The sequence below is a fragment of the Stenella coeruleoalba genome (assembly GCF_951394435.1).
Source record: "Stenella coeruleoalba genome assembly, chromosome: 19".
Taxonomy (NCBI): Eukaryota; Metazoa; Chordata; class Mammalia; order Artiodactyla; family Delphinidae; genus Stenella; species Stenella coeruleoalba.
In genome coordinates this window covers 37,363,503-37,389,101 of record NC_137165.1, presented here as the reverse complement: position 1 = coordinate 37,389,101, position 25,599 = coordinate 37,363,503, and the positions used below count along the sequence as shown (strand labels likewise).

Sequence of the window (25,599 nt, the reverse complement as noted above, 5' to 3'; positions counted from 1 at the left end):
CAAAAGAAGAAACATGAGCCCTTTCCAAACAAGCTCTTACGTACAATTCAACCTAAGTAAATTATTCAAAGGTATTTATAGTAAACATTAAAAGCTAAACACTAAATACTAAAAGCTTCCTGTGTTAACACCAGCCCAGGATATCTCCAAGGAGAGTACTAACCAAGGGTCTGGAACTTCAATTCTTCAGCGTCCTCTGTTCAGCACATTAATCAGTTGTTTACCTTCTGCGGCTTTGTTCCTTAGCTCAGCTCCAGGGGGAAATCTCCATCTTAGCTACCCTCAGGTGAAACTGGGGTCCAGGATCCTAACTTAATGACTGAGCTGGGCTGGATTCCACCCATGAGCTCTGGGCCAAGCCTTGGTCTTCTCAAGGCTTTTCTTCCAGCGAGGCTAAATCCTCAATGCCTGCTGTCCACTTCCCAGCCTTTTCTTATGACTCTTCTAGTCTTACATCTTCCAAAACTTCTCCTTTCAAGGCGCTCTCACTATTATTTAAAAATCAACGCCTTTCTGAGCTCCAGCTTTACTAAAAATATTCCTTCCTCTTCCCCCTTCCCCCAACTCCTGGCTCAAGCATCTGCATTCGAGAGGTCACTTGGGCTAACGGGTTCAATGCTTCTCCGGCTCTGCTATGGCGCACACTCTCACCCTGCGGGCCACCCAAGGCTCTCAAACCCATACAGAATGTGCTCACCACAGAACTAAATTGGTAATTCTTTGGAGCTACAGCTTCTGGAGAATGGTTCTGTCTCCTTTCGCGAGTGATCGGATTAACTTACTTGCTGTTCGCTAAGGGCAAGGACAATGTCTCCTCTACCAGACAAGAAACTTCCCGATGACAGACGCTACCCTTTCGTTCCTTTCACAAGCCCCCATTCTCACCACTTTGAGACACAGGATGGCTGTTAAAATATAGTTTCTTCTGCAAAATATCCCTTCCCAACTTTGAGTTTATGTCATAAACGGAAACGTCCTTTAGCCAATTCGGCGACGAAGGGGTTAAACCTCAGCAACCTGATGGATTCTGGGGCTTTCCTTCTCCGACTTCGGAAATTAAAACGACCGGGAAGGGAAATGTTGCCCAAGGTAAAGATGAGAACCGTTAACTTCAACTGTCGGGCTTCTGCCCCAAACAGGAATGGCTACCCACGCCTACAAAGGGTGCCATTCCCCTAACTAAACACGGCTCACCCCGGTTTCCACCATCGGTGTCACTTCCTGACCAAGTCCAAAATGGCGCTCAGTAGCCTCACCGGAGGAGCGAACCTCCCAGCATCCTCTCTGACCCGCAACGTCAGGTGACGCGAACCCCAGCCGGAAGTAGAGGAAAAAGCGCCTCAGCCCGCGGCGCCTGCGCAGAAGGCTGTAGACGCTGTGAAGCAGGAGGCACTTGGGATCGTACGCAGGATTGGGACTGCTACAGAGGCCGCCACGGAGCCCGCCGGAGCCACCGTTCCTACTGCTGCTGCCGCCGCTGCCCGAATCGGAACCGTCGGGCCGCAGCCGCCGGCAATGCCGCGAAGGAAGGTGAGAGGAACGGGACAGGAGGGATGGCGGGTTTCTAAGGACAGTCTTTTGAGCAACGTGACGCAGTTGGCCACGCCTCACAGTGGTTGGATTCCAACTTCCCGCTCCCCCGAACCTAGCTCAGCAACCCTCTCTTCTGTCCATACCCAACAGAAAAATGTGGGCCCGACCCTGGCCTCGGCCTATGCTTGCAACTATTCCCGCCCTCTGCTTGCCTGGCTCGGAGGCGTTCTTCTCGTTAACTGGTCGCTGAAACGTCTAGAAGCATATTGATTGGCTGGTGACACCGCCCATTTGGGCTCAACGGTCACCTCCCCGCGTGTGGGGGCGGTGTCTGGGCCCGGCCCCACCGCTCTCCTACTGGCGGTAGAGAACGATCCCTTTTCTCTTGATTGGCTGGGCTTGGCAGTCTGTCCTGTGGGGGCGCGGTTTAGCGGGGCCGCGATTGGGTGGCACGAATCCCCCTCTCTTCCGTCTGGAGATGCTCATAGGAGGAGAGGCGGGGTTTTGGAGCATCCTTCCTTTCCCCGCGGGGGACACAACAAAGCAGAGGACTGGGTGGTGGAGAACCAGCGCCCACTCCCAAGGGATCTCACTCTGGCCTGTTGCTCCTACGCTGTAATTATTATTGTTTCCTTAGTTGGACAGCGCCTAGAAAATGCAGTTCGTAAAATCAGAAACTTTGTAGAATTAGATGGGACTTATGAAACCACCTAAGGACACTCCCATCCCTTCTTTTCTCAGCTAAACAGAGGCTTATTGGAGTGCCCCAAGCTACTCAATTAGGCAATGGCAGAGCCAGGACTACAGAACAAATCTAATTCAGTTCAACAAATGCTTATTGACTACTTGCTACGTGCTGGTTGCTGGGGATTCAGAAATTAATTAGACGTGAACCCTGGCTTAAGGAAATCAGAGTCTGATGGGGAAAACAGACATATAAATAACTGTAGAAGGATCTAGTAAATTCTCTACTTGGCAGTAATGTACAAAGCTTAATGTCAGAGAAGTGGGAGAGCAATTAAGTCTGTTCTGGAATAAGATGAGAAGTAGATTGGTGAAAGCCAGAGAGAAGAACTGAGTTCTACAGTCAAGCCAGGAAGGGATGGTCAGAGATGATCAGGGATTCAAATATCTGGGTAATTGGACTAGATGACCTTTAAGATTCCCCCTTTTATCCTGTCAATTTTCTGTGACCCTCTCTGGGGCCTCCACTCATTATCTGGGCAGATTAGACTTGAAATATTTGGAAAATTGGGTGGTATTGTTCACTTCTGAAGAAATGTTTCTCTTCACAGAGGCTTTCAAATATTTACACTTTTTAATGTCTCCTAAAATGACGTACATTGACAGGTGGTATTTATGTTAAGGCTTACCAAATGCAGGAATAGTACTGGTGCCTTGGAATAGGCCCACAGTCCCCTTTCTTCAATTCCCATATACAAAGAGCTCTTGAAAATGTAGATTTTCTAATAACTTATTTGGTGACAAAACCTGTCCTAAACTGTCCTGAGTTTTCGTGTGTCTCATTTAGTGTGATTGTTTACATATTTTGCTGCAGAAATGGTGTTATTTGCAGCATATATGCAAATTATTCCCTTTCCAAAATTCTAAAAAGTTATGAATTCTAAATACAGCTGGTCCTGAGGGTTTTGAATAAAGAATTGGGGACTTGTAATTTGAAACTTTGGTGTTTTTTTGTTTTTTATTCTTTTAGCAAATACATTTCTCTTTCTGGTTTAGTAAAAGGTATAGTGTTAATGCTCAGTTGATAAAAGTTATCTTTATGGTTAATCATGCCTCAGGAGGCTAACAGTTGACAAATAATTATTTAAAAGATGATTTTTTTTTTTTTTTTTGCGGGGCGCGGGCCTCTCACTGTTGTGGCCTCTCCCGTTGCGGAGCACAGGCTCCAGACGCGCAGCCTCAGCAGCCATGGCTCACGGGCCCAGCCGCTTCACGGCATGTGGGATCTTCCCGGACCGGGGCACGAACCTGTGTCCCTTGCATCGGCAGGCAGACTCTCAACCACTGCGCCACCAGGGAAGCCCTAAAAGATGATTTTTAAAAACCTTTTGTTTTTGCATACCTATGAGTCTTCATGTGCAAGCCGCTCCCTTCCCCGCTTTCTTAAAGCACTTCTGCCATTCATGTGGAGAAACTTCAAAAGTAGATAAGAAAGAAGAATGTTACTCTTTTTCTCCTTAAGTTCTTTTGGGATCAGAGTTGTGGACCATGACATTTTGAATTAGTGTGTAGTTTTTAAAAATGTAATAGCTGTTGATGGAGACTTTGTACAAAAGCTACTCTGAATTTCAATGGGGTCTAGTACTAACATTTTTCTCATTACTCTGGACTTTCTGTAAGTACATGGTTATGTCAACCGATCTGTTTTGAGTAGAATACTTTCCAGTTTGTGGTACTGACCTCCAGATGGACTTGTTTCAGAATTAACGATAATACAGTAAGAATTCTCTTTCTGTGTTTATTTAATAAGGGTGCATTATTTGTAGGTTGTTTCATTTAAATGCTCTAAATAAAGGAAAGTTGTCTGTGGAATCCTTTCTTAGGTTTGAACTTGGTGTTTTCAGTATCACAGTTCGTTTTTTTCCCAGTGTTAATTCAGACCCACAGAGTAAATGTTTCTGTGCTAATGTTTGGATCTATGGTGTTACAGAGGAATGCAGGCAGTAGTTCAGATGGAACCGAAGATTCCGATTTTTCTACAGATCTTGAGCACACAGACAGTTCAGAGAGTGACGGCACATCCCGGCGATCTGCCCGAGTCACCCGCTCCTCAGCCCGACTAAGCCAGAGTTCCCAAGGTAAAAGGCGGCTTCCTTCTTCCTGACCACACCTCACAGCTGACTGGACATCACATTATGGTGCTAGTTACTGTGGAAACTGGTCCCATGTCTTGATGTTGATGACAGAATCTGGTAAAATACAGAGTAAATGACTGCGAAGTATCAGGTTTTTAAAAATGGTTCTGTTGGGGGTACTGTCCAATTTGTAGACCCAAAGGAACTATGTCTGGTTTAATAGGTGTGTGACACATGTATGTCCTGAGTCATTTAATTTTTTATAGATTACTGTTTCCCTATCAGTAAAATGAGAATGCTATCTTTTCACTTTCGTTAGAATGGTTTAGGCCTAGGGACTTAAAATAGTCTCTTGAACTTGTTATTATAGGAGGCCCAATACTTTTAAAGCCACGTTTAATTCTGTAATATAGTCAGGTACAGGTAATAAATATAAATAGTTGACCTAACTATCAATTGTAAATACCCAGAATTTTGCTTTGGTAGTAAAGAACAGAGAATCTTGGTGTCAGAAGGTTCTCTAGTGCAATTAGCTATCTGGGCTTAGATTTGGAGGGTACCCCTAAACCCTCTTGGCTCTGCTCTGGGATTCCCTGGGGAAGAAAGAAAGTTATAATGAATACAAAAAGCTGATGATCAACAGGCGATAATAAGTTAAGAGGGAAAATATAATATACTTAGAGCGCTTAAACAGTGTTGATTTGGTTAGTGCTTTGTATAAGCATGTTGCAAAATGAGAGAAGAACATCTCTTCTTTCAAGCAAGAAAGTGGGAACATCCTCAGCAACTGTTCCTTACTTTATTTTTGAATCTAATATTTGAGCTGAAGTATAGATGTTGTCTCTTGATTTCTCAACTTTTAAGTTTTATCTTTTGGCATAATGGGAATATTGATAAATGGCTACTATAATTCAGGTACTATGCTATGTACTGGAATACCATGATAGAAAAATCATACTTCCTGCCCTCAAGGAGCTCACAGTTTAGTTCAGGATGTAAACTGGTATGGTAATGCATTGTGGAACCGGCTCTGAGAGAGGTTTGCATAGAGTACCGTGGAAGCCCAGATATGGAAATCTTACGGGATCTAGTAGGAATTTACAAGTTGAAAGATGGGAAAGTGTTATTATAGGTAGAGAGTACAGTATATGCAAAGGAATGGGCATAAGTGTTCTTAGAAAGTATAATTGATCATGCCCTGGACACCTGAAAGTTGTAAATATTCAAAATAGCTAGGAACTACACGAGCTCCGGGTCTCTTTCTAGTTATACTTTATGACCACTGAGTCACACAACTCCATGGGGCACCGTTCACAGTGTGGTCCATGTAAGATGACCCTCTCTAAAGCAAATGTAGACTATCAGTACATTGTGAATGGAGCCCCCTGGAGGTATGCAAACTGAAAACCTAGCTGTGTGCTAACTTTTACACAAGAGTTGGAGAATTTCAGTTTTCTTCTTTGCAGAATCTGTAAGATATACATGTTAGGATTTTTTGTTGATTAAAATATGCTTTAATTTTAGCTCTGAATTTCTTTTATTCCTTTTTTGAGTGTCATCAGAGTAGAGATGAGAAAAGGCTACTGGGTGCTTCAGAATAGACTTCTCTATCCAAAAGAATTTTAAAAGTTGTAATCTTGCCTTGCCCTTTACGAATCTAATACTATTTTGCTTTAGGGTATCAGATAGGGTAATCAGGAAGAAAAAAAAGAGATCCTTAAGGAAAGGAAATATTCGTATATTGATATACCTTTAGTAGTAGAGCATCTGTTTTCTGGTGGGTTAGATAAAGGAAGAAAGAGAGGACGTAGCTAATATTTATAAAGCACCAGATTTAGCTACCTAGGGATCATGTTAGGTGCCTTACATGAATTATTCCACGTATTCTCACACAAAATGTATGAGGAATATGCTACTAGTTTTGCCCCATTTTTTATAGATCAGGAAACAGGCTTGGAGAGATGAACTTGCCCAAGATGCCACAGCTAGTTAGTATGATGAAGTGGAATTGAATCACGTTCAGTCTTGATTCCAGAGCCTAAACTATTAATTCCTTGCTGTATTGCATCTCTATACCTGATCTATTTTGCTTATATTTAGTTCAATAAAATGGGTATTTTGAGGATTTGTTGGATTTTGTGAAATATGAAGAGGAGGGCCTATGTGCTAATAAGTCATACCACTGGGAAATAAAACAGATTTCCTTCTTTTTTCTTTAATTGTTTTATTGTTTTTAAAAATCGGGATCAGATTCCAGTCCTGTTCGAAATTTGCAGTCTTTTGGCACTGAGGAGCCTGCTTATTCTACCAGGAGAGTGACCCGTAGTCAGCAGCAGCCTACCCCAGTGACTCCGAAAAAATACCCTCTTCGGCAGACTCGTTCATCTGGCTCAGAAACTGAGCAAGTGGTTGACTTTTCAGATAGAGGTGAGTGGGTGTGGTATGATTTGGACCCATTACAGAGAGGGTCTAGTCAGTTTCCTCTTAAGGGAGGCTTGGAGCCACTGCAGATAGATAGATGCCCAATACAAAATTCAGCTAGGTGAATGCTGGTGTGTCTGATTCCTTTTTTGTGTCTTGCTGAGGTCAAGTTTGGTACTCTAGTACTCTTGAGGTCCAGAGTAGCTGGAATATATTTGATTGGACCTGCAGTAGGCAAAAGGGACTGGGTACCTCTTACCCACAGATGAAGAAGGCTTAAAGCACATTTTCTTACAGCCTGCTTGTCAGTCCATTTATCTCTGAATTTCTGAAGAGGAGTGACCCATCAGTAATGGGGAATGGTGAGGTATTGAGGTTGTGATTCAGCAGCCCAAATCAGAGGCCTTAGATGAAAGGCTTTAGGCTTTTAGCCTGCCAACACCCCACGGCATGTGTAACTTCCCCAACCAGGGATGGAACCGGCGGCCCCTGCAGTGGAAGCTCAGAGTCTTAACCACTAGACCACCAGGGAAGTCTGGTCAGCTGGTTTGATGGAACCGTATTTACTTTTTAAAAAAAGTTTTGTTGCCAGTATTTGAAAAAACAAAGATTTCATGTAAAAACCTGAGTTACTAGTTTCTTTTAAAAAATGGAAAGCTCTGGGAACATTAGGTGGCCATTCACCACAGTAATAATTGGCTGGAACTGAGTAGTAGTTGTCCCCTTGAGAGGGACAGTCAGCTCTCGATTTGGCCTTGCTCAGCCCCGGTAGGCATTTGGTTTGCAACCCCTAATTTAGAGTTAGTCAGGTCCATTCACAGTCTCACACCAAGTCTGTTCAGTGTCATCCAGAAAGAACCATTTTCGTTTATCTTCCATCCTGTGTATCTCCTGGAAGGAGAGTGGGGTGGTAATATTTTTTAAAGATTTATTCCCATCCAGTTTTGATTACCCATGATTTGGGGCTTGGGAGAAACACAGATAAGTAAAATGCATTAGGTAAACTCCAAATGGAATTTTAGTCAGGATTTAAAGTTGCAAAAGAGGAATGATGTTATTAGTTTCTCTTCATTTTCTATTTAGTTTTATGGCAGATAAGTGGCTAAAAGTTACTGGTTAAATCGTAGAAAGAGGGTCTTGGAAAGCCCATAAGCTCTTCTGAATATAATAACCCTCTAAATAAAATAAACCCCATTCATGAGTTCTACCAATTGCTTTTACTTTAGAAACTAAAAATACCGCTGATCACGATGAGTCTCCACCTCGAACGCCAACTGGAAATGCCCCTTCTTCTGAGTCTGATATAGACATCTCCAGCCCCAACGTTTCTCACGATGAGAGCATTGCCAAGGACATGTCCTTGAAGGACTCAGGCAGTGATCTCTCTCATCGCCCCAAGCGCCGCCGCTTCCATGAAAGCTACAATTTCAATATGAAGTGTCCTACACCAGGCTGTAACTCCCTAGGTAAGTGTGCCCAAGCCTCATGACACCCTGTGATATGTGGTTCTCTCTCCCTCTGGAATTAGGATCACCCAGAAATGTTCAGTGTTCCATTGCAACTTAGCTTCTTAGGCTCTTCAGTGATCACTCCTCAGAATAACTCTGAATTGCCCGCTTGAACAAAAGCATCTTTGGGACTTCCCTGGTGGCGCAGTGGTTAAGAATCCTCCCGCCATTGCAGGGGACATGGGTTGCAGCCCTGGTCCGGTAAGATCCCACGTGCCACGGAGCACCTAAGCCCGTGCGCCACAACTACTGAGCCTACACTCTAGAGCCCGCAAGCCGCAACTGCCAAAGCCTGCATGCATAGAGCCCATGCTCTGCAACAAGACAAGCCATCGCAATGAGAAGCCCACACACCACAAGGAAGAGTAGCCCCTGCTCTCTGCATCTAGAGAAAGCCCGCGAGAAGCAATGAAGACCCAACGCAGCCAAAAAAAAAAGCATCTCTGCTTCTTGGCCTCTTATCCATAGTAACAGATTTGGTTACAAGGAAATTAACTGTGATGGGCCATTCAGTTTATTGAGAGCTTTTCCCAGTGAAAAATTCTCTCATTTTTCCAGCAAAAACAAAACAGAAAACCAGTTATCTCTAAATATCTCATTGTGCGGTGCTTCGTTCAAGCTTACTGAGGACTAATAGACTGTAAGTTAGTGATGAATAATGGTTGTATGGCCATAGCTATTAAGGAAATGAGAAAAACAGATTTTTTTGGTCAAGAGGTTCTGAAGGTAAGGAGTACAGATGAGACCCTGGCCTTTTGTGACTTCTGTAATTTTAGGTCTTGTGGCTTTGTGTGCTTTAGTAAGTATAAACTAGATAAGCATTTCTTCACAGATAGATGAATATTTCATTATTTTCTTATGACTTATTTTTCCCCCTTACTGAGGGATTCTAGTAATGGTTTAAAAACCTTATTTGTGCTCCTTAACTGAGATTAGGTGCAAATGTTGGGCTAAGCTTTTGTCTAGAGTTGAAAGGTGCTGATTGGAAGATAAGGGGCCTCTCTTTCCATCTACAAATTTAGCCTTTGGGGACTTCCCTGGTGGCGCAGTGGTTAAGAATCCGCCTGCCAATTCAGGGGACACGGGTTTGAGCCCTGGTTTGGGAAGATCCTACATGCCACAGGGCACCTAAGCCTGTGCTCCACAGCTACTGAGCCTGCACTCTAGAGCCTGCGAGCCACAACTGCAGAGCCCATGTGCCACAGCTACTGAAGCTCGCATGCCTACAGCCCGTGCTCCACAGCAAGAGAAGCTGCCGCAATGAGAAGCACACACACCACAACAAAGACCCAACACAGCCAAAAATAAATAAATAAATAAAATTTAGCCATTGAATGTGGCCACCAGGTTCAGAAAAAAAGTAGAACAGAGTAAGTTGCTGCTTTGCAGACCACCAGTACATTTTCCCTAGTATTTTATTTATTTGGATCCTTTCCTGGTCTTAGCAGCAGTTTCTTAGGTAATTTCAGGCCATCAAAATGCATAAGTAAAGCAAAAGTTCCCCTGAACACTACACCAGTTGTTACTCAAGGTAGTTGTTTCAGGCCTAAATCAATTTCCTTGAGATAAATAATGAAAAAGAAAGAATAGACAGTATATAAACACTAGTACAAGAGATAGCTAATATGCTTTCAGACAGTAAGAGGATCTCATTGCCACACAGCAGGAGAAGGAATTTTCCTCAGCTCTGCTTGTTGGTATCCACGCATCCTTAGATTGTTACTTTTATTTTATGTACTACGTGTAATCAGTCATTCAATACTTATTGACTGTTTTAAATTCTGGGGGTGGAGTTGTGAACATGTCAAATTCCCTACCCTCATGTAGCTTATAGTCTAACTGGGGAAGGCAAAACAGATGTGTAATACATCAACTGGAGATGTATGCTTTGAAGAGTAGGATACTGCACATACAAGCGTGTGTGAGTTGGGAAAGCCACTCTGATATGCTGATATTTGAGCAGAAACCTGAGATAAGTGAGAGAGTGAACCATTTGAGTATCTGGGGGATAAGCATTATGGTAGAGGGAACAGCAAGTGCACAGGGTCTGGAGCAGGAGAATGCTTAACCACTTTGAGGAGTATTTTTTTGGGAGGGTTGGGGGTGCTGTGCCGTGCAGCATGCAGGGTCTTAGTTCCCTGACTAGGGATCAACCCGTGCCGTCTGCACTGGGAGCACAGAGTCTTAACCACTGGACCTCCAGGGAAGTCCCTTTGAGGAATACTTTAGGGGCCAATATGCCTGAAGCAGATAGACCAGAATGGGGAGGAGGAGACAGACCAGAATGAGGTTAGAGTGGGGGACTAATTCTGTGTTATTTATGTCCTGGACTCAGCACCCTTAATGTGGTAGAGACCAGAGAGTAAGTATAAATCTGCTGCATCACGGGAAAGTTGACTTGACTTTTGGTTTTAATGTATTGGCGAAGATTGAAAAGTATGAACCAGAGCTTCCAATATTATTCTGGATCCTGTTCCACTCTTCATCTTAGGCAAAACAGTGTCGTTAATTTTTTTTTCTTGGTAATTTTGGTATGAAAGTAGGATGTGCTTTTGAAAAATTAAAACCCTACAGGAGGTCTTGAGTGCTAAGTAAAAGTTCTCCTTCACTCATATCCCCAGAACCATGCCCTAGATATAATACTACTATTGGTAGTTTTTTATGAATGCTGATAAGTTTCTATACATATATAGCACACGTGTATATGTACATGTATTTCTTTTTTTGTTATTTAGAAAAAGGAAAATATACAGTGGTTTGACATCTTAGATATTTATTGGCACTCAGAGGTCCATCTGTTTAAAGGATATAGAGAATTCCATTATATTGAAAGTTCAGAAATTATTTAAATTGTCCTGTATTGATTGACATTTATATTGTTTCTCATTTTTTAACTTTTTTTTTCTTAAAGCTATTTTGAACAGTACTGTAATTGATAGCCTTGTATATATGTATTTTGGTGTCTCTAGAAAATCTGCTGGATAAATTCATAGCAGTGGAATTGCTAGGTCAATAGAACAGCTATCATTTTTAAACTTTTAATATAGACATATTGGTTGTAGTTTACATATTATAAAATAAAACAAACTTGAATAATTTATTCAGCAGTTACAGATGCATAGTATCTAAAAAGCTTGCCATAGCGATGATACTTTACATTTTGTACATAGTGTTTGATCAGTGAGGGTAGTATTTTGTGTCTAAGATAAATGTGTGGATCTCTAATATTACGTTTTAAATAATATAGTCCTGGAGACATGGCAGCCTGCATATCATATATTAATTCCCCTCTCCCCCAGTACTTGGACTGTTTTTACCCTTTATTTATTTATTTTTTGGCTGCGCTGCAAGGCTTGTGGGATCTTAGTTCCCCGACCAGGGATCAAACCCAGGCCCTTGGCAGTGAGAGCACGGAGCCCCGACCACTGGGCCACCAGGGAATTCCCTGTTTTTACCCTTTAAAGCTTACTCTGTAAATCTTGTATAATTTTTAAATCCCTTTTAAATGTCTCCTTTACCCCAAGAAAGATAAAGGTTTTTGTAGATTTGCAATTTAGCTTAGCTCACTTATCTTTTTATCTCATTAGCCTTGGCTCACCATCCCTCTCAATCTTAGGTGTTTGATAAACCTTTTGATTGAAGGGACATATAAAAATGAAATAATCAATTCTCTGTGTATTTTCACAAACCACATGAGAAATAGAAAAATGAAGAGATACCCTTTTAGATAAAATGAGCTTTCTGTATTGTTTTTCCTAATATCTTCATCTTCCCTTCTTAAGAGGGCCTTGTGCAAACTTCCTGATGAAAAGTTTGATTATGTATTTTATAAATAAATGAATGAATGAATAATATAAAAGTTTGATTATAGAAGAAGGCTAAATCTTTAAACAAAACCAGCCACCCCTCCAAAAGAATGAATATATTTAATCTGGTCCAAAGTTATCAAGGTATGTTTCCTTATGTGATAGAAAAGGCCACTTCCTTCTCCATTTTTCATAAGTTTCTTTTGATTTTTGAAAGAAGTTCAGGGGCTTCCGGGGTGGCGAAGCGGTTAAGAATCCGCCTGCCAATGCAGGGGACACAGGTTCGAGCCCTGGTCCAGGAAGATCCTACATGCCGTGGAGCAGCTAAGCCCATGCACCACATCTACTGAGCCTGCGCTCTAGAGCCCGCGAGTCACAACTACTGAGCCTGTGTGCCACAACTGTTGAAGCCCGTGCACCTAGAGCCTGTGCTCCACAACAAGAGAAGCCACCCGCAGTGAGAAGCCTGTGCACCGCAACGAAGAGTAGCCCTCACTTGCCACAACTGTAGAAAGCCTATGCGCAGCAATGAAGACCCAACGCAGCCAAAAATAAATAAATAAATTTTTTTAAAAAAAAGGACTTCCCTGATGGCACAGTGGTTAAGAATCCACCTGCCAATGCAGGGGACACAGGTTCGAGCCCTGGTCCAGGAGTATCCCACATGCTGCAGAGCATCTAAGCCTGTGTGCCACAACTACTGAGCCTGCGCTCTAGAGCCTGAGAGCCACAGCTACTGAGCCCACATGCCACAACTACTGAAGCCCGCGTGCCTAGAGCCCATTTTCCACAGTAAGAGAAGCCACCGCAGTGAGAAGCCCGTGCACCGCAATGAAGAGTAGCTCCTGCTCACCGCAAGTAGAGAAAGCCCACGTGCAGCAACGAAGACCCAACACAGCCAAAAAAAAAAAAAAGTTCAATTCAGATTGTATAACATTGCATAACAGAAAGGAAAGTGCTTACTATACATATGACTTGATCAGTTTAGCATAGGAAAGTTAAATTCCACCAAAAGAAAATATTCTTGCTTGTAACTTTGTGCCTTTTATTTTTATTTACTTATTTAAATTTGTTTATTTATTTTTGGCTGCACTGGGTCTTCGTTGCTGTGCGCAGGCTTTCTCTAGTTGCGGTGAGCAGGGGCTACTCTTCCTTGTGGTATGCGAGCTTCTCATTGCAGTGGCTTCTCTTGTTGCGGAGCACAGGCTCTAGGTGCGCAGGCTTCAGTAGTTGTGGCTCGTGGGCTGTAGAGCACACACTCAGTAGTTGTGGCACATGGGCTCAGTTGCTCTGCGGCATGTGGGATCTTCCCGGACCAGGGCTCGAACCCGCGTCCTCTGCATTGGCAGGCGGATTCTTAACCACTGTGCCACCAGGGAAGCCCAACTTTGTGCCTTTTAAATAAGTTTATGGGCTTAATGACATTTTGGAATTTGAGAAAGAATTATCAGAAAAGAAGGAACTATAATTTGTACTGAATATATGCAAGTGTGTTCAAAGATTGCTAGATCCAACCTGTGGAAGAAAAAAAATTATTGTGGGTGCAAGTTATGGCCCTAACAGCACTTACCTTTGATGGATTTAATCTGTAATCAGACATGTATGTGATAAAATGATACTGTAAAAAAAGGTAGAGAAAAATATGACTTTACAAGCTTAAATCTTTCATCTTGAGATAAAGTTTTTTCCTCCTTTAACAGGACACCTTACAGGAAAACACGAGAGACATTTCTCTATATCAGGATGCCCTCTCTATCATAATCTCTCAGCTGATGAATGCAAGGTAACTGTATTGTCATTTATTCAACATATACTTATTGAGTGCTTACCATTTGCCAGGTACTTTGCTAAACAATGGGGATACAGTGTGAACAAAATGGGCAAGGTCCATGTTCTTACATTCTAGAGGAGGAAACATTATAAAAAACAACTGTGTTAAGAAAAAAAACCAGACAAATGAATTATTCTACGTAGTGAGTGTTTTGAGAGAAATTAACAATGAGATTATCTATGGACTATTTGGAACATCATCCTCCAAGTGCTTTGATATTTTCTGTTGAAAATTATCTTCAAAGATTGCTAGGGACCTTTTCCACTAAGGAATAATTTGCATAAATATGTGATCTCAATATTTATGCATTAGTTTCTCTTCTTATAAATCTATGAGGACATTTTGCTTTTTAAAAGTTTTTCAAAATTCTTTTCCTCTTTCTTTGTCTGTTTCTGTGAAATACTTTTCTTTTTGTTACTCTCAATCACACCTACTCTTGGCTAATTCTTGTCTTACATTCTTGAAAAGTATAGTTCTAAATAACCTTTGGGGTTTGGAATAATGGATTTAGGAGTAGAGCCTAAGATCCTATTTTGTATGTTTCTCCATGGGTTGTTGCTACCAAGGAGGAACCAAGAAACTAATTATGGGCAAGCAGGAGTTGAAAATGTTACTAATTAAATGCATTGCTCAGGTAGTATTTGGACAGGTTACCCAAGTTGGTTAGACCAAAGTATTAATTGTCATTTTTATAGTTGTTATTTTGCTAAGAAGGCCAGGATAACAGGTTTATTCCTGTTTGGGCCAGTTTCCTCCTGAGAAAAATGAGATTCCCCAGCTAACATTAATTGTCCCTGATTCAGAAATATGTTCTCTTATTTACAAGTAGACCACAGGAGGGAAAGTTTCGTTCTGTGTTGTTTAGTCTTTCAGCAAAGTAGTATACTTTCAATGCTTACGTGGATTTTGAGGTTGTGGATACTTACTCTTATCTTCCTTCATCCCAGATCTCTAATACAAGCCAGGCAGTTTCTTCTGTTCTCTGTAGAAGTGGTAGGTCTTCCCATTATCTTCCCATTAGTGTGAGACCAGATCAAAACAGGAACAGCTCTTCCAACATCTGCATCAGAAGCTGACAAGTCATTAGGTGCTTCTTTCTCTGAAAATAACTGTGAACTCTGGTTTTTGAGAGTTGTCTGTTACCACTTGTCTTTAAATATAACGATCTGATACTATGGATGGTTTTACATAAAAGTCTTCTTAAGGTATAACTTTTTAAATTGTTGGCTAATAGCAGTATGAACATGTTGCCTTAAGCAATTTATTTTTAAAAAAGAAAAAGAGGGCTTCCCTGGTGGCGCCGTGGTTGAGAGTCCGCCTGCCGATGCAGGGGACACGGGTTCGTGCTCCAGTCCGGGAGGATCCCACGTGCTGCGGAGCGGCTGGGCCCATGAGCCATGGCCGCTGAGCCTGCGTGTCCGGAGCCTGTGCTCCGCAACGGGAGAGGCCACAATAGTGAGAGGCCCGCGTACCGCGCAAAAAAAAAAAAAAAGAAAAGAAAAGAAAAAGAAAATTTTCAGTGTGGGGAAGAAAATTCTGAAAAAAGGAACGCATTTCCTGTACTTTCCTCTTTTGTGCTCTTTTTCACAAGGGGAATCAGGCTCAGCATAACCCATCTTTACTACTGGACTATGTGCTTGTGCGGATCAGGAGAATTTCTGAAAGATACATATTTTTATTACATTTAGAATCCCAAATGGAAAGATGAGGCTAATTCCTCACATTTACTAAAAACCCAGAGTTTTTAAAGTACTTGCATGTACAGAATTACTCTGAGTTTTCCAGTAAATGATTGCAATCAGTGATATTACCATTTTATATTCAGTCAAAAGACTGAATTCAATGAGTTTACATTTTCATGGGGGAAGGCAAAATCAACATATAAAATTAGTAAGCAATTAAGAATTTCGTGTAGTGGTAATGCTGTGAGAAATGAAAAGGTTAAACAGAGTGACTGTTTTGGGGGTGACAGGGTTTGGCAGTGCTTTTGCTTGGGCTGTGGAGAAAGACATTTTATCTGAGCCATGGGTGACGGCAAAGAGGCAGTTAGTTGTGTCTAGGTCCTGAGGAGAAGTATGGGCAAACACAAAGGCCGTGAGACAGGGATAAACGGTTGCATTTGAAGGGTGGAAAGTAGGCCAGTGTGGCTGGAACGTGATGGGAAGTGAAGAAGCAGGATCCATATCATGAGGGACCTGTAGGCCTTGGCAAAAGGAGTATGCCTGTGTTCTGACGGCCGTGGGAGGCATTCGAAGGGCTTTAACAGAGGCGTGGTGTAATATCATAAACACTGTTTAAAAATCACAGCTTGCTGGTATGTGGAGAGTGGACTGGAGGGGGCAAGAGTTGACACAGGGTAGATAGGCTGTGTCTGAGGCTTAGGCAGTAGATGGTGGCTTGGTTTAGTGTCATTGTCAGTGGAGATGGTCAGAATTGGTTGGACTCAGGATATGTTTTGGAGGGGGGCAGCCTGATAGAGTTGCTGATGAATTCATTGTGAGGTGGGAGAGAAAGAGAACAATCAAGCATGACGTTCAAGTTTTTGACCTGATCAGTTGTTTAGAAAGTGTTGCTATTTATTGCTACAGGGACGATTTGGGGTGGAGCAGATTTGTGGGAGAGTGTCAGTCACTCTGTTTTGACCGTGCTGAGTTTTAGTGTTGATGTAGAATAGGGAGTTGGATATGAGTCCTCACTGCCCAGAAGATGAATTTGAGACTTGGAGAGCCAATGTGATTTGTCTAAGGTCGTAACTACAGAGTTAAATTTCTCTATAGACTTGATCCCAAGTATCTAACCTTTTCTTTGTACTTCTTTACTCTGTTCTTGCACTTCCTCACACATACTGTTGCACAATGGAACGAGTACAGAGGCTCAGAGTCATCAGACTTACTTAAAATCTTAGCTTTACCACCACCTGGCTGTACTTATTTCACTTCTCTGATTCTCGGATAATGGCTGAGAAAACAGAATGTGAAGCTTGCCTTATCTGTTTCTTATAGAGATTGTGGTACTAAATGTGAAGACCCTTTGAAAGTAAAAGTACAGTGTAACTTCAAGGGATTACTATTGTATTCTTGCACTTTAAGTAAACATAGTCTTAGAGGCAGGTGGATTGATTGACGTTGTTGATGGTTGCAGGTGAGAGCACAGAGCCGGGATAAGCAGATAGAAGAAAGGATGCTGTCCCACAGGCAAGATGACAACAACAGGCATGCAACCAGGCACCAGGTACGGGCCTTGTTAAAGCTCTGGCCATTTACAGTTGGAGAGCCAAGTCTTGGATCCCCTCTGCCCCGTCATGGTCTTTAGGTATATCCATGCCTCGTTTTCTATGCTGTGTCTGGCTAACTGGTCTTTGGTCATAAACTTAGAATCGTACTTTTTCCAAATAGTGAATTTTCAAGAAAAAAACTTCTCCCTCATAAAAGAAGGGATCGTGCTACCTAGAATAATAATAATAATGGTAATAATAATATTAGTAATAATAGGTGATCTTGATTATTTGAAAGATTATACTTGCTGCTCTATTTCCTTATTTGCATCCATTTTCTAACCCATTATAATTTACTTTCAGGCCCCTCTGCTCTGGTGGTATGTTTCCAATGTCACCAGTAACTTCCTTAGCATTTGACGCTTGTTGTTTATGTCAGTTTTCTTCTGCTTCTCTTTTCTGTTGGATTCCAAGATGGTGCTTCGCTCTAATCTTTCTGCCTCTCTGAACATTCATGCCCATTGATTACATTTAATTCCTTGTTCCCCCTGAATGCCTTTGGTCTTTCTCTTGCTGTTTTTCTCCCTAGAACTCTATACTTATACCAAGAATAGATTGTGTTTCTCCTTCAAGGCCTTGTGCAACTCTTAGCTGTTGTAGGAATTCTTCCCAAATCTTCTACCATTAATGAATTTCTTCCTCACGTATTCCTATTTGCAATGTTCTCAGATTGTAAGTTTAGCCTTTGGCACGTATTATATACACATAGCTCATCATATGGATGTCTGTTTCTGTGGTTAGATTATAAGTGGATAGCAGAGGAGGCACGGTGATGAGGGAGAAGTTTGACTTTGGAGCCAAACAGATCTGGATTTGAATACGGCGATTCTGTTACTCTAGCTGTGTGGTCTTGGGCAGGTCAGCTAACCTCCCTAAACTTTATTTCCTTGAATAATACCTACCTGGCAGTGTAGTCAGCTAAATTATGCATGTAAAGTACCTGTTCCCAGTGCTTGGCAGGTAAAAGCACTCTACACTTGTCTTCATTGTCTATCTTGGGTTCTAAATCAGTTTTTAAATTTTTATTCATTTTCGTATCAGTACTTGGAAAACTGTAAGCATTCAGTAAATGCCTATTGAATTGAAATGATCTTTTATTCCCGTTGCTTCCGTCCTTAGTTTATATTCTGTTTGGATCAATATTAAAGTATTATACATTTCCTGAGCTCGTATTAACTGACAGGGTAGTGTTCTAGGTGATGAGGGAACCCCATTTAGAGTTTTAAAATTACCGCATTATTCACAGGGTGCCCGTAATGCATCTGGCGTCCCACCCCCGCCCCCCCACCCCTTCTTTGGTGTATGTTACTTTCATTTAGAAACTTAATTACATAATGAGTTTTCTAGCTAACTTCTCAATTTTCTCCTTCTTTTTAGGCACCAACAGAGAGGCAGTTGCGATATAAGGAAAAGGTTGCTGAACTCAGGAAGAAAAGAAATTCTGGGCTGAGCAAAGAACAGAAAGAGAAATATATGGTGAGAAAATGTTAAATATTTAATTACCATGAACTCTTGCTATCACATTTGATTCCTTTTGGTTACTAAGATTCTGCTTTTCACATTTGCCATTTGGTATGCTCTGTAAGTAACAGGACTCTGGCAGTTAGAGTTCACTATATATAATTCCCCAATAAGAATGGAACTGGGAGTCCTCGAAAAACAAAATACTGTTAGAATTTAGATGAAAAAAAATTGAATCCTTTAGTTTGTAATCCTCACTTTAGGTTTAAAGGGTTAAATTTACCCGCTCGAACAAATACCATGATGTTGGAGATGTCTGTGTAAGGAAGAGTATTCAAGCTAAGCAGTAGTGCATTTCCTGTAATGGAAGAATAAAATACCTACATGATAAAAGGTATTAATTGGGTGATACATTGTATAATAGGTCTTTTTGTAGTGTTTTAATTTATTTTTCTAGTTTTAAAAGTAGTGCACGTTTGTAATAAAAAATATAGAAAAATTAAGGAAAGTATTCAGAAATAAACACTAATCCTACTACCTAAAAATAACCTAAAAATAAGCTAGCATTTTGAGATAAAACTTTCTAGCTTTTTACAATGCCTTATTTACATAGTTTGGATATTATTATAAGTACAGCTTTTAATTCTGTGTTTTCATTTACCTATCTTAAGCTGATTTCCCCGTTTTATTAAAAATTCTTCCAAAATTTTTTTGCACAAAATATTAATTTTTAAGTAAAGATTTATTATAAATATCTTCATAGCGTTTACTTTGAAAATACCAACTATAGAAAAGAAAAATTATAAAAAAATCACCCTCCCAGATATAAACCACTGTTAATGTTTTGGCATCTTCTTCTGATGTGTATTTTTATTTTTGCATGGAGTTGGACTCTTTGTTTACTTAGTCATTAGAATAGATTATTAAAAGTATGGTTTGTGAATACTTAGCATGGCTTCATTAAGACAGAAATATGCCCAACTATGTATTTGCTTTTGTAGCAAATTTACTACCATTTACTACCATCTCCATTTACTCATAAGGGTATCATTTTTAAGACAGTGTGGTAGTCATCACTGTCTTAAAAATGATACCCTTACGAGTAAATGGAGATGGTCCAATTTGAGATGTGTGGAGGCTGTGGGGTGAGTTTGTAGCTAAACACCTGCTCCAGACTGTGCTGGGTTTGTAGAGAGAGGGAAGGCTCTAGAAATGGGCTGTGGGGGGGAAGTTGTATGCTTCCCCTCTGTCTTGTTCAGTGTTTTTATCTACAAGTTGGGTAGAGGTGTAATAATACGATAATACCATTTATTGAGTGCTTATGTGCTAGGTAGTCACTGTGGTTATGTTGCTCCCATAATCTTTGTTACAAAGAAGGATGGTATTTCACCTGTTTTATAGATGGGAAACTGAGATTTAGAGAGGTAATTTTCCCAGAATCATACAGGTAGAGAGAGTGTCTGAAGTAAAACCTCCTGAAATTTACCTTACGTTTGCTTTCCACTAGTTTGGGCTAGGTTATTTGGACTGAACCTTCCTGGTAAAAATGCTGGATAGCATTTTTTAAAGGTTTTTTAAAAAAATTCATGAAACTAGAAGAAATAACTTATACTTAAAACCCAAGTATTAGATAACAGCCCAAATTAAAAAAGATATCCATCAGATGGGCCCAGATTAAGCGGAAGAAATTTTAATTTCAGATTAAGCGGAAGAAATTTTAATAGATGCTGGTGAGTGGTTTCTTCATATGATAATATATGAGTGAAATCTACTGAGTTCTTCCTGGGATGAGCCATCTGCTCCTCTTAACAACCATTATCTTCTGTTCTCTGGGTAGGAGGTGGAGTCTAGGACGGAGTGGGAAGGGCTAGAATCAAAGGTTAAAAGCGAAGTTTCCCCTGTGGAATTTCTTTCTTGTGAAAGGATATTTGTGTAGTGACTGCCATGGTAAGATTTGTTACTTATTTAAAACTGGATTATTTCTATGATTCTAATTTTCTATGTCTGTTCTGTCCCTTGTTCTTGCTTAATATTGAGTAAAACATTTCTCAGAGGCCAGCCTTTTTTCCAGTGCACTTGGGCTGGAGTTCTAAAGTAGGAGCATTATGGTACCTTTGGTGGATCGTGTAGTGGTGGGTGCTGCAGCAGTTCAAGTGAAAGAGTTTACAGAAGACTGCTTAGTCCAACTGCCCCTTCCTACCTGCAGATTTTATTCAGTCTAAAATCTTAGACTCGAAAGCTTAGAGATTCTAGTTTTTATTTGGTTTTGTTTTTAAATGGGGAGTATCCACCAAGGTTCCTTCCAGATTTTAGGATTCTAGGAATTGGTAGTGCCTTTGGGTTTGTTGTATTTTATTTCTTTGTATTGTCACGCACATTTTCAGAGAAAGAAATGGAAGCATAGAGTTCCAAAGAATGAAACTCACTTTTGGAGAGATTATAAGAGCATTTCCTTTCCAGGTTCACTAGGGTGGGTAGTGGGTGTCTTCTGGAATTAATCTGTCTGATAAATAGTTTATTTTGTACTCAATCCCTAGTGCCTAGTATAATGCCTAGCAAATAGTAGGCACTAAATAAATAGCTTATGGTTGTTCTTGGCCCTCTGGTTGGCATCCATTGAAATGCAATAGATTAAGTTCTTAGAAGCAGAGAGTATCACGCTCTGGTTATTTCCCTAGGAACACAGGCAGACCTATGGGAACACTCGGGAACCTCTTTTGGAAAACCTGACTAGCGAGTATGACTTGGACCTTTTCCGAAGAGCACAAGCCCGGGCTTCAGAGGATCTGGTGAGTAGTAAAACCTCCAAGCTGAGGACCACTTGTGAGGGGCACTTGGAACTGCCAAGAAAAATGATTAGCAGTCAATTTGATGGGGATTAAATATACCTTGCTGGTTGACTCTTTCCTCTTCCCCCAGCCATCCTTATTTGAGACTTTCTTCCTTCCCATTCATATTTAAAATTAATTACCCCTCCTCCCTTCCCTCGTCCCTTAAAGTTTTTCCTCCCCACCTCAACTCCTGGAAGGACCTGTTTTGTGGTGGTGGTTAGCTGGGTAAAACAACAGGTACCCCTTTGTGTCAGGTGGGTCATTTGCAATTCCAAGAACCTCTAGACTGGGAGATAACCCCTCTCTGTTGTCCTCTTAACCTAAACAGGAACTCCTCTTTGCAGGGTTGCCTCAGCCCTTCATTACAGCTATAAAAGAATAAAGAGAACGGTGAAGAGGAATAATGGACACAGTTGTTGTCAGATATTTGAAAATTATTCTTTGACACAGCCTAGTTTCATGTATTAAGATTTTCCTCTTCTGATTTTTATTTATAGTTACCATTTAGTTTTGATTCCCTAGGCAGAATTTTCAACAGTTTTGCTTTAAGAAAATTGTGAATGAGGGATCTTGCCTGGTGGTCCAGTGGTTAAGACTCTGTGCTTCCACTGGAGGGGGCATGGGTTTGATCCCTGGTCTGGGAACTAAGATCCCGCATGATGCACGGTGCTGCCAAAAACAAGAATTGTGCTTGAGTTTACCTCGGATTTAATGAATTGAATGTCTTCAAGGAAATTTAGCTTGTAAAGTGAATTTCATCTTCCTCTTTAAAAAAATTATATTGAATACTTTATTTAAAAATTCTCGAATAGACTTGTTGAAAGTTTTGTGGGAGGCAGGGTTTGATAGCTGCCCTTGGCTAGGCTGGGTTGCTGCTGTTGGTTTCCTCTCTCCTACCCTGGAACAGAGCATTTCCTAGGTCAGCTTTTCACAACTCTTTACCTGGTTATTCAAAATTATTTCTGTAGCCAACTCATAGCCGCTGAGTGGGCACAGGCATCCAAAAATATCTTCTACTTTCTAGCTTTAGGTTCCAGAATTAAAGCATCATCCCTCTTTCAAAAATATTTTTTAAAGGACCTAAGCTGAGAGGATGGCTGCCATGGCTGTATGTGATGAAGATCCTCGCAGCTTTATAAAAGCTGCAGATATGTAAAGCACATTCTAGAGAATCTTTTGTTTAGTTTTAGAATGTTTCGTAAAGGTGCAGGGAGTATTTGTGATAGATTTGCCTTTTATCATTCAGTTTGGTTCTGGCTGGTAAAAATAAAATTTTACCAAGGACTTGTTCAGGAGATGAGGCCCAGAGTGTGACAGGGAGCAGAGAAAAGCCACTATTGAGGTCTGTGCTCTGGGCTGTGCAGATAGTTACATTTTCTGTAAGCTTCCTAGTTCTGGTTATCTATGCTCCTGTAGTTCTCTTCAGTGCAAGTTTCTCGTGAGATAGAAGCCAAATCTGATTTTTTTTCCTCATAGCCTAGCATGGTGGCGTGCACACAGCTTAACAACAACAGAAATGATCAATTCTAATCCTCCTTTGACTTAATTTCTTGTCTACAACAGGAGAAGTTAAGGCTGCAAGGCCAAATCACAGAGGGGAGCAACATGATTAAAACAATTGCTTTTGGTCGCTATGAGCTTGATACGTGGTACCATTCTCCCTATCCTGAGGAATATGCACGACTGGGACGTCTTTACATGTGTGAATTCTGTTTAAAATACATGAAGAGCCAAACAATACTCCGCCGACACATGGTAAGTTGTTTGGGGGTCCATGACCATGGTGGTGATAAGCTGTGGGATCTCTAGATTTAGACATCTATCTAAGCACCTCTAAGTGGTCCACAGAAATGGGACGAAGGCACAGGAAATTGAAAGCCACATTTCAGAGTCGGAATATACAGCCTGTGGCAAGCCTGGGTGGCCCTTAACCACATCCTGTCATACTCATCTCCCTGTCTTTTTTCTTGCTGCCTGCTCTTGTCTGTTTCTCCCTTGGGATGTGAATTACCTCTGCCCACAGTTTTTCTATGTCTCAACTAGATGAAAATAAATGGACTTCATTAGATAGACCTTCATTAGACAGAAATGGGACGGTGACTCACCTTTTGTATCCCCAGCAGCTAGCATGGGCAGTTAATGCCCCATAAATGTGTGTTAAATGAACACTTGCTTAAGAAAGACAAATTATGAAATTAACAGAATGGGTCCTTAGGTCAGCCCCTCCCTTGAGTTGCTTAGTGTTTTCTGGTTTCTGAACGGTCTTATTCCTGTGAAAATAGGAATAAACACTTGAATCTGATTTTATTGTTGACAAATGTGCTCGCTAGGTATTTTGCAGTTTTAAGCCATTTTTCTTTCCTTAGTTATGGAATGAAAAGGCTTGTCTTAAAGGGAATTTCTGCCATGGAGCAGGGATGTGGAAGGGTCAGGGGTGGAGATTAGTCTGTCAGGTGGGGAAACCTATCTTTTTTCTTATTTCCATAGTCACAACGTAATTGTGGCTCTAAGGCCTTTTAGGGTGTCTCTTTTCCCTTCCCCTTCCGTCTTTATTTCCCAGGATTTCCACATGCTGAGAATCTATAACCCAGACTTCCTATGATTTCTGTCATAAGACTCTCCTCCCCAGTTTGGTGATAACTGCTTTTTGGTGTTCCCAACTCTGGAGTACGTAGTGGCCCAGAACTGCCACTGCTGATTAAGCCCTCTAGACTCCAGCCCACTAGGCTCCCACTAGACTGGGTGGGGAAGGATGTGGGGAGGGGGGACGGGGAGGGAGGGCAGGTGGGTGATGAGTGAGGACTGGACTCCATGATTGAAGACCATGGAGATAACCTCATTTAGGGTTTGCTATGTGAAAGACTGGTATTTTTACTGATATGAACTGCTTACTATTTGTGCCCTTTTTCTTTTTGTTTCTGTTTATTTAGTGGCACTAACCAATGAAGTAGCTAAAAGGCAAGAAATAGTAGTAGGGGGAGCAAACAGAGGGCCTAGATAAATCTGAGGATCAAGTAAACATTCTGAATATTTGAGGTTCTCTACTGTATTATATGAGTTACAAAAATTGAATTTCATGAAATAAAAACCTATTTTAGTTCACACGTCTGAAGATCCCTATTGCTTTAGGCACAATCACAGAAATGGGCTTTCTTTGGCCATTTGGCCAACAGTTTGGCTTCTGTTTCTGAAGATAATTGGTGTTCATTTGCTTATTGTTGGGAAAAGCCAACATGAATAGAGAGGTGGAGATAGGAACAAACTACAGGTGGAGCTTTCTTGAAACAAGACCAGTTACTGCATATGTGGCCTTACATGTGACAAGTTGGGGCATGATTCTTGAGTTGACCGAAAGAGTCACAATAAAATTTAATAAAAAAATATTCCATATACATATGCCTTTTAAATGATATTTTTAAAAGTATTTTACATAAAACCTTTTAAAAATTCACCCATTTACAGCAGTGGCTTCCCGGCTGCATTAAATCTATTAGCAATTGAGGGTGAGGAAAGTAGTACCTTGTGCCCCCTTGTGGCCAAATCAGTGTCCGTTGTCCTGTCTTCCTCCCTCCTCCGCTCCCCCTGCTTCCTGCTGCTCAACCAGGCTTCCTTGCCTTTTTTTTTTTTTTTTTTTAAGCCACAGAAGGACATGCTCCTATTTCATTACAGTATAACAAACGGAACACTTGGAGAGGGGGGCATGGTTTTTATCACTGGGTCTGTTTTCTAATCTGAAAAAAAGAAGACCATAATGGTTTAGGTGGTAATGAGAAGTTTCTGGTAAAGGTGAGAGTACCTTTACCTAGCAACTCTCAGCTGCTGGAATTAAGCTGCTTAAGAATTTCCTGTTGGCACAAGGCATTTTATAATAAGCTGGGGTATTATTTTTTTAAATTTATCTTGCTTTTACGTGGTAGATGATTTTAATCTCCTGGGTTGGAACAGTGCCAGAATATAATCCAGAAAACCTGTTCCAAACTGCTGTAAAAATACCGTAAATATATCGCAGTGGCTTTAGAAGCCTTTATTCGTTTCACTAAAAAGAAAATCTGTTTTGCTGTATGTTCTCAGGTTTGTCCACCTGTCCATCTCAGCTAACTAAATTTGACCTGTGA

General features: G+C 41.1%; 1 protein-coding gene across 1 annotated transcript in view; it reads left to right on the top strand.

Annotated features, from left to right (window-relative positions):
* Positions 1–1,236: 1,236 nt before the first annotated feature.
* KAT7 (lysine acetyltransferase 7) overlaps positions 1,237–25,599 on the top strand; it is a gene marked incomplete at its 5' end in the record, with an annotated part of 36,047 nt that continues 11,684 nt past the window's right edge. The window contains 10 exon segments of the mRNA XM_079903967.1: positions 1,237–1,252; positions 1,255–1,530; positions 4,260–4,355; positions 6,603–6,779; positions 8,000–8,239; positions 13,788–13,870; positions 17,060–17,149; positions 18,570–18,668; positions 21,332–21,442; positions 23,048–23,239. Of these exon segments, the coding sequence (XP_079760093.1) occupies positions 1,237–1,252; positions 1,255–1,530; positions 4,260–4,355; positions 6,603–6,779; positions 8,000–8,239; positions 13,788–13,870; positions 17,060–17,149; positions 18,570–18,668; positions 21,332–21,442; positions 23,048–23,239 (1,380 nt within the window).